Below are 15,068 nucleotides of genomic sequence, written 5' to 3'. Positions count from 1 at the left end.
CCGGGCTTTAGTACCCCTCCATTGATGAAGATATGAAATTGCTTTTCCCTTTTATCTAGAAGAGTATTTACTGTTAGTAAACTGTTCTAAATTCAGAATATATGACATTTTTTTAGTAAAAGTATCTTCGTGCGTTACAGTTATTTGGATGATTTATTCTTGCTTTGAAGCCGTATAAATTTAAGCTTTCTGTTAATTTATGTAGAGTTTTTAATGTTTCGATGATTTAAGCGCTACAAAAAATGATAACAGCCGTAAGTATACGTATTACATTTCTTCGCAGCTCTTTTGACATTGTATAATCATATGTAAACAAATCTGCACCACATACTACATGGCGAATATTTGGTGTCATGCCATCGCATTTTGTTTGACAAATGTGCAGTTTATAATTATTAACAAAAAATTTATTAATTATCGTATTAGCCATAATGTGTTATACACTAATATACACTAACCATAACAAAAACTTATATAAAATGCCTGTGAGTTTTGTTTGGTGCAAATAGTAGTTGCCTTTATTTAAGTATTGCAGCATAAAAATGAGAAGCAATTATGCGCTTAGGTTTAGAGTCTCCATAAATAAAATTAAACCATCGCTTGAGTTTGCTAGAAATATACATGGATAGCGCGTTTTGGCGAACATAAAATATTTTATTTTTTAGTATCTAATACTGCCAAAATAAGAGTATTTTGCATCTTATATAATGAAAAGGAAAGTTTTCCCCTATTTAACTGCAGAATATTTATTGGAATAAAACAGCATAAAAGAGAAATATTGCGTCACTTGCATTCCAATAAATACATATTTGGCTTACAGAAAGAAGACGAGCGTACCGATTTATCAATTATTCGTTTGGACTGCGGTCTTAATTATTCCGAATAATTAAAGTTCTACTCTATATACGTCAGCCCGGAACCTTTTTAGTCATACAGATTGAATTAAAGAGAACTATTTTAGAAACAAGCGCGTTCTTAATAACTTACATTTATCGAAAGATGCAAACAAAGAACATGATTTAGGAGTCAAAATCGGAAAAAAACGAAACAAAAAAATCTTACGAAACTATACTCAGATGAAAATTATCATCTCATATTGCTTTTATTTTGAAGGGTAATAATAAAACTTACGGATGAATACGAAAACTGGGAGGAAGCAAAATTGCTTTTATTTTAAATAAGTATCTTGAATAGTGAAAAGAATCGCGAAAAAATAGAACGTATTCGTTGCCACTGGTTCTGTTGGAAGTAGCAGTAAAAAAGCATCACAAGGATTTTTTAAAATCAAGATTACATGTTTTAAGAATTTCCGTTTTTTTCAATTCATTATGAATCATTCCTTAGTAAAGAATTAATTACTTATATGGAATTATAGGCAACAAATAAAACGAATTATTGCTTTTCTTGATAAATCTTATTGGTAAAATTATAAACAGTTATAGTTTTAGACTAATGCATCTCATTCGGTACCTTCTGAAACTATATACGTTTGTTCCATAGTTATGTTAACTAATTTAACCGAAACACAAATATATCAGTTATCTAAAATGATGCATTTTTAGTTCTAGAACGTTTCTAATTCAATGTATTAATTAATTTATTTTCATTATTATTTCTTCAGGAGTTTAAGAGCAAATTGAGATAATAATTCATTTTTGTAGAACAATCATGTACACTTATTATTATAAAATAAATTTCATCAAATTATTTCATTAATAACTGCATCCATTTTTGTATATAGAAAATTTCGGGATATTTAGATACGCATAAATATTAACATAAAGCAAATCGCTGGATGTGTTTTGACTAATTCTACACTATGATCTTATTATCTTATACTATTATCTTCTTCTAATTATAATATTATCTAAAATTTAGTTAGATAATTTTTCAAAGTAAAATTTTTGAAATACTTTGGGTGACGTGATGTATTGAAGACTTTTTTAGTATTTTTTATTAAAAAAGCGTGATACCTTATTAATTAATTATTATCTTTATTAAAAAGTGTGATCTTTTATTAAAATGGCCAAGTTATATTACCGCATCATAGAGAAAATATAAATTTTATAATTTAATGATTGTTTTAATAGTAATCTTAGCTAAAAACAAACAATTTTGTTTGCTAGAACAGGTTATTAGTATGCTTTAAATATGCAAATTCCATATTCTTAGTGTGAGAATTTCCTAACTTTTCACAATTTTACTTTCAGGAATAAAAGACTGGCTCATCTTACTGTAGACAACAAAGACCCCATTACCAGGATATCTGAACCAGGAGCGACTGAATTAAATACAGACGGAATTTTATGGATTGGTTAGTAGTAATCCTTCCGCTATACAAATAAAATTTCATGCGCTTTCGTCTTATAAGACAATGTTTCCAAATTCCAAACATTTTAAATTTTTATCCCATTAGAAACTAAAGTTATCAAATTTCCTTTCAGATTCTTACACAATAGTCTTGCTTTACATAATGTTCCTCAGCAATGCGTGTTTTTCAAAAACCCCTAACATTCAGGGCGTTTGTATATTTATGTGTTTTGCATATAATATATTCCCTCATCTTTCCCATATGTTTTCAATAATGTCCAGGTTACAGCAATCTTATTATAATAATTACTAAAATTAAAACTTCATGCAATTACGATTTAGCAGTTTCTTATCATATATTGCTTGCAATATGGAATGAATTAGATTATTTACTTGTTGCAATGTATACAAGAATTATCTGCCTAGATTGAGGAGCGATTTCGTAGAGCAATTTCAAACGGAAAATGTCTCATAAAAGTCTTGGATCTTCTATGAAACTGCAGTACACTAGGAATAAACAAAAACGTTTCAGAGAGTACCCGAGCACATCACATGTTAAAAAATTACTTCACCTTTTTTTTCTTTAAGATTCCAAAGAAAAAGGGAATTCCGTACTTTCACTGGAATCTAATTCCTAGGAATTGTTCTAATAATGTTAAGAAAATATTTATTAATGCTATTAGATTGATAACTTTATAAAATCAAAGACGGGAATAGCAGATTATTTTCAGTCTTAATATTAAGAATCAGATAGGGATACAAATAATCATCTTTCAGCACTGAGCAAGATCCCTTTCTAAAGTAGTCAGTTGATTTACTTACCTTTGGGAACTGAAATAAAATATTCAAGTTTCCTTTCTGATAAGACATCTGTGGGAGTGCATCTGTGGAGTATGATTTATTTTCTTCGTTGTTATTTTCCATTGGTTGAAGGAGTTGAATTAGAAAGCTGCGCCCAGAAATGTCGGTTCATCAATGAAAATTTAATATTCCATCTCTCAGTTCTAGAATTAGAATTAAAGTATATGTTCATGTAACATTTTCATGTAACATGGAAAGGAAGGGTACTCTGCCGGAAATCTTTAGTTGGCAGTTTTCTTTTAGCAAGACTCTCAGAAAAATGTGTCAAAATTTTGTGCCAGATATTTTGTCTTGGTAGCTGTTCTTTTTGTTTCTATTGTTTTAATTCATGTAAAAAGTCAAATGCAAAAGTAAAGTTTTATTTAAAAAATTATTATCGTGTCCCGTGTGCATTGAAGCGTATACAGCTTTGATATTCCAGTAAATCTAACATTTAACTATTAAATTTAAAATTGCTCATATATGTTCATCATATATTGAATTTATGATGATACAGTGTATGTAACCTATTTCATATTCAAACATTTATTTTTCCCAATAGCGAGCACTTGCCTAACGGCATTGGCCACTCCTAAGGCTAGAAATGGTGGCAATTTTACTGTGGAGGCACCTAAAGCGCCGCTTCCACTGGGGTTTATCTGAGCTAACGGAGTCAGTTCCATGTGTCGACTAGCTCCGCTGTGCCTGCACTTCAGATTTTTTAACTTACTGCCCTATGGGGAAAAACTGGTTTTGGAGATGGGTCGACTACGTTAGTTGCGTTCGTTAGCTCAGATAAACCCCAGTGGGAACGGCCCTTTATAGACAGCCACTTTTCCTCCTGTGAAGTTACAGGCAATTTTACATTCATGCTTTCTCCGGGATTGGAACCCGGGCCCTTTGATATCGCAGTCAGGCTCGCCTAACCTTTATACCGTCTGGACGGCTTATTCAAACATATAATGCTGGCTTTGAGATATGAAGTACATAAGCTGACTGAAACGCTTTGTTAGTGAATTGTTTAAACTCATAGCATTATAATCCATAGATTTCTTCCTCTCTTCAAAATGTGATTCCTTCATGTTTAATTATTCTTTTCATAGTGTTTTGTGAATGATTTAAAAGCCTGTAGTAGACTGTTTTTATGATCTCCGCTTAACACTGCGGGCGTGGTAATTTTTACTTACTCAATAAATAATGACGTTTATATTTAAATATGAAAGGATGATGTCAAGCATAATTAATGCATTTAAATTGAAAATTAAACAAAGAATACCCTGCTATCATTTTCTTGTTTCTAATTATAGGTGGTTCTTCAGCTGTGCCTTTAGGATTCCCAGCTGCATACTATCGAGGCTTCAGTGGTTACATCTCCTCAGTGATAATCGACAATGAATCATTAAACCTATCCGATGGCTACTTCAAATACTGCCAGCCTTCCTGACAGTTGCGAGCTGACCACTTATACCTTCCATAACGTCGGGTAAATGCGAAAAATAATACGAGCACAAGGAGCATAAACTTCAAAGAATGTGCCGCCCAAAAGACACTGTCTCTGCTTCCAAGAACTTATCTGTTTGTGTGTGTGTGTGTGTCTCATTGTCTGTATGTTTGTTTAAATGTGATAATGGCTCGTTTTCCGGTTCCATTGCGTGTTCTTAAACTACGGTATATTATACGAACCAGATGTCATGGTATTAATATCAGATGCTTACCCCTTTAGCAAATTATAAAAGTTTATGTAAAGTATTAGAATAATTTGCTCGGTGTAAGCTAGTGATGGTGCCAGATTGTAGTTATATTGAAAAGAAATATTAAAAAAAGTACGTTTCTCTATAAATATTCATCAACAAATAAATCCTAACATCATTTTTAAGATATTTTCTTAGACAAAATCCACAGTCCGTTTTAGTTTAGGGATGAAAGGATTTAATTACTTACTTCGAAATCATGTGCTTGTTTTATTTAAGCGTGGGGGGATATGCAAGAAAAATTAAAATATTGCTTAATATTTTGCGGTAATAACCTATTTAATTAACAATATGGGTATTAAATATTACTGTTTTGAGTGCTGACATAAAAACGCGTCCAAAAGTCCCACCTAAACCTGAAAATAATGACATTACTTAATTGAAAAATGTTGTGGATAGCCGTCACACGCAAATTATTTTTAAGAAAATGTTATTCCTTATATTTACGCTGAGGGAAAGTTAATTCTGGTTGCATTTAGACAGTATTTAAATAAGAAAACTAAAATCGTAAATTTAAATACTGCGACTGGTGAACACAAGAATAATAAAATGATTAGGAAAAGACTCAGATTTCGTTTATATTCTGTTAACCACTGATATCTAAAGCAAAACCAGAAAAATAGAGATAAATTTTCTGAAATATTTTTATGCAAGTTACTAGTTGCTAATGTGTGCGCTTTAAATTTGCAATCATGGATAATTTTCCAGTATGGGTTTTTACATTAAACTCTTGAATTTTTTAAATAAATAGTTAAGAATCTTAATAGAAACTTCTAAACAATCAGATTCTTCCATGCTTATAATTTTTGTCTCTTGACTGTTATTTTATTCGGTCTTTTTCTGCTAGATTTATCAGACATTTTAGCTTTAATATCTTCTGAAGTCAGATTTAGGGATTATAATTATGATCTTAAAGGTACAATTCTTTAGGTGTACCTTATTTCAATAACTTTGTTTCGATTTCCTAATTTTCTCACTAGATGGTGCTATGTTACGTACTTAAATATTACGCTTATTGATAATATTTTTGATTTCTAACGAGAAAGCACTTCTTTTAACTTTCTAAAACATAGCTGAATTATGAGTTCCTAAAAGAGGCTTTGATAGAAGTTAGAATTTCTTAGAAGGGCACTGTGAGATTCTAATGGCTAAAATATAATATTTATTAATATTTTATCAAAGGAAAAATTTTCTATTTAGATTAAATATTTAAATATATTATATGAACACCTGCTGTCGCTCCCGTTATATTTTTTTTTATGTTAAGCTCTAACCAGATATAATAATGGAGTTAACTTTCCTAAAATGTTTAACCATTTTCAAAATTTCAGTGTGATTTATAATATGAATTATTTTGGAATTGTGATGCACAGAAAAAGTTGTGAAAGTTTTATGTACACTCCAAGATATCAAGCATGCACTCAAGCTAAGGGTTAAATAATAAATAAAACACGAATGTTTATTTACATATGATAGCACAGACTTCAGCAGAATTTAATGTAGGTGGTTATTAGAAAGGAGTTCCTCAAAATACATTCGAAATGCGAGGGAATGAAATGAAAGCAAAAAGTATTTTAAGAAAAATAAAATTATAGAAAATAATTAAGTTTAACTAATCAAATTAGCATAAGTGCAAATATGTATTTAGGAGTTCAAAGGGCAAAAACGTATTTTTGGAAAGGAGAAAAACTATAGCTCAAGACATTGTTGAATTCCACACTTTGCACTGAGGCATGCTAATAATCTGATTTCCGATGCACTGATTGCATGATTTTCTTGAAGATCTTTAATGTTATAGCAGTATACATAAAACATGTTTAAAATTACTGAGTAATGCCCTTCCCAATTGGATTGTACAAAATAAATATTAAAAACTGATTTTTAAGTACGAAAATGTTTAAAGTATGGGTTGCAGACCATGAAGAAATTCCCATGGGACAAATTTCATAAGTTCAGGGTGAGGGGCAGAATGCAGTCAGCTTATTATATAGCTATTAAGTATTTAGTTTTAGTTTATAAACATAAAAAGTAATTTTTATTTATCAGCATTATCTATAGTTTTTGTTGTGTTGTTTTGTGTGTTGTAGTTTCTTAACGTGTTTTTGAAATTAATTAAAATCTAAATATATGTGTTATATATTTTTTGAATTTTGGAAAGAAGGTGATAATGATCTTCTAAGATAAAAGAGATGCATGAGGGAAAACAAGTTGTGAAACACAGTTTTCAGAAATAGAGTTTGGAATATTATGAATTACTAATTCATTTGTGCTATAGATGATGTCTGTTTATTTGTGTGAAGAAATAGTTTGCTAATTTTGAAAGAGACATTAAACGTTTTTAAGTATTTCAGTATTTAAAAAAACAAAATAAATGTGTGTAAAACTTCTTCTCAGAGAATCAAGTAAATATCTTCTTCTTTATTTTATATTTTTACTCAATCCAAACTAACAGCATGGGTTTTAATCTGTGTTTTATCAGAGTTATTGCAAGATTACAGATTATTTAAAAAGTTTTATCATATAATTAGATATTGAAGTGCCGAAACATTTTACTTATTAACTTCATAAATAACTAAAATTATATAATTTTAAATTAACAACTAACTATTAATTTTTAATTATAGGGATTGTTATTGTTGTAGGAAATGTGATATGGATTTCTGTAGCTAAGAAACAACACTATTTGGGCACATAGAGTTGTCTTATGCGTGCCCTCATAGATGGACTGCAGTTTTTACTTTTTTTTTGGGGGGGGGGAGAATTTTAATATCACCCCCCCAAAAAAAAAGATTCGTATGTATTCACAAATTCCGACAAATAATCATCTGTTATAGAACACTTTTAAAAACATTTGTAAATTACGCACCGCGTCTTTATACGAAAAAAAGAAAAGTGTATATGTATATTGTACTAAGAAATGTATTTTAATATAGCACATGATTTTTATTGCATAGAGTATTGTTTAATGTACTTCCCCCATATTTCATTAATTGAATGATAATTCAAGATGGCTATCCCTTCATTTTTCAGTATATTGATCACATTATGAAAACTTCTTATCCATGTAGCTGAAGTCCAGAATATTTGCATTCGATAAAATCATATTAAATCTTTCTACGGCAAGATACAAATTTTCACAAATTTCCTAAAATTGGTAAGCATTGCTTTTAAATATTTCAGAACAGTTTGAAAATTCATTTTCTTAAAGAGACAGTAATAAAATAAATAGGTACTGAAAGGTATCACGTATTTCATTTTTAGGCAAAATGTTGTTAAAAGGTGAATGTACGATATATTTCAGTGTTACAATGCTTCACATCTTCTGCAGTATTAAATTCGATATTTAGCGGTGTAAAAATAAAGAAATAATTATATAATTATAAAATTGTTAAATGTATTGTGTACTTTCGAGCTGGTAAAAAACGATACAGTATTATTCGAAAATATATTAATGGTCACATTTTAACACGTCTATAATTAACCGTGGAACGTTTTTGTTGCATTATGTTTTAAAATATTTTAAAAACATATATTTAATGTGAAAATTTGATAATCTACTTAATTACAACACATAATTTAAAGAAAACTATTCGCTATAGCTTGGAGTATTTAGGTGTTTTAATTTCAAATAAAACACTTTTTGAAGAAACACTTTAGGAGTCCAGTGATTCAGTCTCTGATCGTATAGTTCTTTGTTAAATATAATTACTTTGAGTAAAACTGAAATAGCAGTGCTGAAAAGGTTTTGTGCAGTTTTCTTAAAATTTCTGGATATGAATGCTAAATAATAAATAAGAATAAGGTAAAAAAAGTTCGAGCAAAAGAAAACTATTACCTACATCATATTAATGGTACGAACTGGCTTCATTGTTTAAAATGAATTCCGACACTTATCATGGGACTGAAATATATAAATATCATATAGTCTCTTAAATAACTGCTGATCATGTCCATTCCGCTGCAAAATACATACTGTGGTCTGATAGGTTTCATTTAAGCCTATAAAGCACATCGAATGATGTATATTTTAAAATGATGACATATCTTATGTGGAGGCCATTCTTGCCATGTGAGAGACCATGGTGGTATCTCGTAGATATTCTTTGGAATGTTTGATGAAAGTGAACTTGCACTATTTTTCTGTGCAATGCTTACACCAACTATGAAAAAGAATGCTGTTTGTACTAAAATCTCATAAATGTACTAAGCAGTTGCCAAATCCCATAAATAAAAAAAAAAAATTAACTTCTATCTAATGGATTACCAGGTCTTAAAATTACATTAAATTAGACACATTCAGTCAGTTTGTCTCATTCTTCATTCCAGCGTCATTCTATTCGTCTGTAGTTTGTGTTTAAATAAAGGCAAGATTCGTCACTGATGACAACTAGACGTTCATTTTCCAACATAGATTACTAGGGAACGCCTTCTATCCAGTGGCTTAGCTAGGGTGGGGCAAGGGGGAAAATCCGTCCCCGGGAGCAACATCTAGGGGCGCCAAATTGATGATACACATTTCAGAATTAAATGTTTCCCATTTTGGGGACACAGAAAGGGGCGCAAAATCTTTAGGTGTCCCCGGGCGCTGAAAACCTTAGCTACGCCTCTGCTTCCATCCAAGTTCATTTAGAGTTATGTTTGATAACAAGCTGCACAGCGCTGGTAAGAAAACCATTTAGTGACTGACGGATTGGGTGATGACAATTCTGACAGCGGTAAAGTGGGTCTAGGATAACTCTTGTCGTCTAATGAGACGATCATTAAGCTCTGTCTCATATACTCATCAGAGAAGCTTTCTGTGTTGTAGACCCAATGTGAGGAACGTGTAAAGCTTTTCTTTTAACAAAGATAACACAATGATCGATCTATATGATCTCTAAGAACATCGTTAGACCATTCTATCTCTGCCCAAATGTGCCGCGATATTTCTAATTGCCTAAATGATCACGTGCAAGTCAACTACCGGTACTTTCTCGACGGTTATCGTAGGTGTGATATACTTTGGACGAAAGGACAATGAGTCTTTGCCTCCACTGTCTTGGAAAGCGAATATCTAAAGGGAAGATGGAACGGGGCAGAATTGAGAGACATAACGGGGCGCATTTCCTCATCATATTTTTAACATGTTAATATCTAACGAGATATACTTAAATTATTATTACCTATTTATTTACACGTGTGACATTAATTTTGATTCAGTTTTCTATCCGTTTATATTGTGAAATTGCGAGTATCTAATTTTTTATCAGTCTGTCGTAATATTTGATGGCTTTAGCTTCAGCGTTAATAGACGATTTTTTTTATTTGAAAACATACATACTCCCCGTGCACCACAGATGTTCAACATGGGCCTTACAGAAGTAAATTAACTAAAACGTTAAAAGTTACATGCATAAATAAAATGAACAAAAGCAGAGAACAGCAGTCTGGACTTCACGAAAACAGATAAGTTCACTGGCCAAGTCACTCCGAACATTTTCAAATCGTGTTGCAAGCATAATCTAGGGCCATCAAATGTAGGGCATGAGAAAATCAAATGTTCCACATACTGAGGTACTTTTTTTGAAGATTCACATAAATTGTTTGATCTAAGATTAAAAGGAAACAGGTAACTTTAACAAATTTACCGTCTCTATTAATTTTAAAGTTTCTCAGTTTTTATCTGGTTAGTAGATGATTAAAATTATTTTATTTAACTGCAATTTAATAAGATTATAGCAATTTATTTCTCACGTTTTGTAGTTTCTTTGAATTCTAACATAAACTCTAGTCCATAGGTTGAGTGATTCAGCCCCTAAAAGTTTTCTACAGATTATCAGATAAGCCTAAATAAGACTTAAATTCGTTTTTTTTCCTTGTTTTGTTTTGTTTTGTTTCACCTGTTAAGTCGTTACATTATAAAGAATTTGCGAATTATGACTGAGGATAATGAATAGCGTTACACAAACAGCTATCATAGTATAATCCTACTAGAGCACTTCAGGTAAGTAATTATGCAAGTGAGTTCCTAGAGGAATAAATGAACAGTCGTTGAGCTAAAACATTAAGTTGAAAGGCGAGTCATTTGACAAGGAGAAAACAGAAGATTGGCTGTGGATCTTCAAAGCTTAGTGACTAGTTGTTAGAAGATAATTTGAGGTACTATACTATACAGGCTTTGTTGGGGTGGCATAAAATAAGGAAATGTAATTTATAAAACTGGATGCCAGAAAAGGTTTAGATTAACGCACAAAAATAAGAGGTAAGTAAAATATACAAAAGTTAATAATTTTCCATTATAGACAACATGGGCGAAGAAAATGTGGGAATGCTGCATAATTTTGATCAGTTTGATACTTCACTATGACCTTTAGTTTAAAACACTTTTTCAATATTCCTAACAAGAACTTTAACTTCTGTGAGCTACTATTTCAGTTTTACTCACTCTGTATTAAAACTAGCAACTGAATGTTAAATATGATTTTCATTGTACATTTCCTTATAACAAATGGATTGAAAAAAGCAAATAAGCAGTTCACCTCAGTTGATATTTGTTTGTAGTTTCCTTTTATTTCGGAAGAATGAATTTAAAAAACTGGACTACAGTTTAAAGATTAAATGTAATAGATAATGGAAAGATATTTTTAAAAAGAACAAACACAATTTTCAATCTAGCAACATTGTCGTTAGTTTAATACTGTATTTCCAGAAGCTGAAATTTTAATGTTTCTTTTCTTTTATAGATTATACAAAATAAAAATTATACTTAAATCATTTAATTAATATTGAGAACTATACTACAGAATAACACATATTTTTCCTTTGCTTTACAAAAACTGAGAAGCTTCGATATGTACCTACTTAAAACCCAAACATATCACATAAAAACTCTTATTATTCAATAATTCAAATACTCAATAATACTTGTTGTAATATACAAATACTTGTTGTAATATATGCTAAATGCGAAGCTTACTATGATGCTTCGTGTTGTAGTTGTAAATTAATAATTAAAATTTACTCATTAGATTCAAAGTGAAAAACATATCAAATGCTTCTTCCAGTGTAAAACATATCCTTATTATCTTTTAAGCTGAGTATTCTTATTAATGATTTTGAATTCATGTATGGTTTATTATAAATTAAAAGTGCCAAATTTGTTAATACCGTCTACAGTTCAGAAACCTTCGTATTAAGGTAATGGGTTAGAGTGCTATGTTGTTTCTCTTTATATATAGACAGCAGGAAGAAAGCGTAGAAGTATATTTTTCTTATTACATTCCTCGTATTTATTTTTAAGGTTTATTTTCAGTCCTTTGCAGAACGGAAAAGATGTGTTGAATATTTTGTATTGTTGTTTTCCTTTTGTTTTAATGTACTGCTTTAAGATATGCATTTTATTTATAGAGCATGAATATATTATATTTTAAATTAAATCTATGTAATCATAGCGCATACTTATCAATGTATTTAATATAAATATAAATGTATCTTAAGGTGCTTAAGTATGTATTATATTTGTGTTTCCTCACAACAATCAGTTAAGTCCTAAATCTTGTCTTCCATAAACCTTTGAATTTAAATGAAAAAAAAAGAAAAAATCGAGACTTTGCAGCTAACTATTCTTTAAATATTTTGCTTTCTGTATGAAAAATACGAAAAAAGAAATAGAAAATTTTAAAAATCTTATCGTTGTGCCTTAAAGTATATTATCTTGATTGACTGTGCTCAAGAATGTATAATCGCTAAATTGCTATAATTTTATTGTAGACATTGTCTTTGAATTAGTTTGCGTTTTCTCAGTAGCAGAAATTATCGAAAATGCTGAGCACTATTATTATATCTAAATTTAAAATTGGAAGCATGTGTATTACATTTCGGATACAAGCTTCCCCCCGCTTCACGTAAACACGTTCGTGTGAAACCTTCATAAACCGAAAATGCAGTTATTACTACTATACATGGGAAAAATGTTCATATTTAAAAATATTAATTATGCCAGTCGTACCGTAAACTAAAATAATGGAAAAGAAATTTATTGAGTAAAAGAAGTAAAAGGTTTGTGCTTATATTTTTAGACACACCATAACTCTACATGGAATACTTTATGTCTTCACGTAGTGTTTAAAGAAGTTTCTTATCGATGCCTTTATCTCTCCGTTTCTTCATAGGTCACTAGCGGCCAAAGCGATAAAGTCACTGAACATTGGTAGTTCGGTCCATTGTTCAAATTTCGGGAAACGGGCTGGCTGCATGGGCGTTTATGGGATTTTGCCTATGTGTAACTTTTATAAGAGTCAGTTTTCCTTAAAATTTCTACGCGGAGGTATCAGTTTCCTTAGCAGATAACCCTCGACTGCTTTGTCGTGATAAAAAAAGCCGCTTTCCTCCTATAAATGGATTTTCATTCTCCACGTACGTACTCAACTGAGTCTTCAGAGCGTCTAAAGTAGAGTTGATCAAAAAAAGGACCGAGCACACGAAACAGGAACCAAAATACACCGAACAACTTTGATGAAGTTTAATTGCTACTAAGTGGAAGCTTTGTAGCAATTAAAGCTAGGAAGCTTAGTAGCTTATCTGTAGTTAGGAAGCTCTCAGCTTGCGGCCGCTTCCACTTAGCTGTAATTAAGCTTCATAAATCAATTTTCATTGCCGTGTCAAATAGGAAATGCAAATTTTCAGCAGTAATAATGATGTTATAAACTGACAAACAATATAAAGCAATATTAATTGATAGCAGAGCAGATTAGTAATGAACACCAAAAAATAGAAATAACATATATACAATGCAGTTTCGATTTATAGAATTAAAAAGAGAAAGATAACATTAGAACCCATAAATATGGTGGTAATGACAATGCAGCATTGATCCGTCGGTGATTCGAAAGTGGCAGATACAGGGCGTACAGTGTAGGATAAAAGAAATCATAACATATCACCTCCTTTTTATTTGTACCTATCGATCAACATGTCATAGAATTCCTGTACCTTCCTACCACAGAGTTGATATCTAAATTTGTTGTGGCATCTATGGTTTAAGGATTGTGGATAGTACGCTCGGCTACTAAGAATGACATGTTTTTGTTTGGCTTCCGAACAGGTAATCAAAACGTTTTTCAAAAACTGCCTTAAACGCATACCCTTTATAGTTTTTCTGTCGATTACCGCACAAAACAAATGCTGAACTAGACTTGCGCTTTTCACCTTTCCCAGTTAAAGAGAAAATCGTAATCGGCTTTCTTTCTCTAAACGAAAACGGTACTAATTTATGTCCTTCGTAGAAGCGAAATTTCAAAAAGCAGGGGGATACTTGTAAAGTGAATAATTATTTATTGGTACATTAATACCAATATCAAACTTTAAAATATCAAACTTTACTCATATGAATTTTTTAATCTCAGCTTTAAAGTGAGAAAGCTGTTAATCGCTCGATGTTCTCAGTGTATTGATTGGAATAATAAGTTTAATTTTTTAAACTATCTTTTGAGAATGAGCTCTAAATAAGTATAATGTTCACCACATACAAAGCATGAGAAAGTATCTTCATGTTGCATCAAATCTTTTTATTATGTTCAGCGGAACTGTACTCTTTATAATATGTTTTTGTAGACTTTTGCTCTCAGTACATGTGAGTGCATATCAAGTTATCTCCTATCATTCAAAACCTGTAAACTCCTTTTCATACAGAACTTCTACTTACTATTTTGCAAGTTTGCTTATATAAAAGTTTTACAAATGCTTATAATGTGCATGTCATTGTGTTTTAATGCTTTGCAATAATTTCAAAGCAAATATCGTTCTGTATGTTTAACTTTCTTTTTGAAAACCGTATTAAAAAAACTGAAGGAACACAACTGGAGCTATATGAATATATTTCTGTTTCTTATTTCTAGTATTAAATAATTCATTTCAATAGAACGATGTTGTTAGATATTAATGGTTACTAAGAGCCTAAAATTCATATATTCAGGATCATGTTTTTAAAATATTATGTGGAATATGTACTACGTTTACATCGAAACTCACTGTATTATCACGAATTATATAACTGCAGAGGAAATGTTGTAATCTCGAATTGTTACAATAAAAGTTTTAGAAACCTTTTGAATTTAAATACTTGCATTTTATTTTTTAATTTATTTTGTATTTCTGAAAATAGCTGGTGTCTGAGCATTTATGTACCAT

General features: G+C 30.7%; 1 protein-coding gene across 1 annotated transcript in view; it reads left to right on the top strand.

Annotated features, from left to right (window-relative positions):
* The window catches only part of LOC118193620 (agrin-like), a 777,240-nt gene extending 762,254 nt beyond the window's left edge, over window positions 1–14,986 (top strand). The window contains exons 29-30 of the mRNA XM_085810647.1: window positions 2,211–2,314; window positions 4,458–14,986. Of these exons, the coding sequence (XP_085666773.1) occupies window positions 2,211–2,314; window positions 4,458–4,594 (241 nt within the window). The 3' untranslated portion in view covers window positions 4,595–14,986. The remainder of the gene's footprint in view (window positions 1–2,210; window positions 2,315–4,457) is intronic.
* The last annotated feature ends 82 nt before the right edge of the window (window positions 14,987–15,068 follow it).

Source organism: Stegodyphus dumicola, chromosome 2 (assembly GCF_044657685.1).
Source record: "Stegodyphus dumicola isolate Sdum_Otavi_A_Nest chromosome 2, ASM4465768v1".
Taxonomy (NCBI): domain Eukaryota; kingdom Metazoa; phylum Arthropoda; class Arachnida; order Araneae; family Eresidae; genus Stegodyphus; species Stegodyphus dumicola.
The sequence above is the reverse complement of the archived record's forward strand: the minus strand, read 5'-3'. Positions and strand labels throughout refer to the sequence as shown.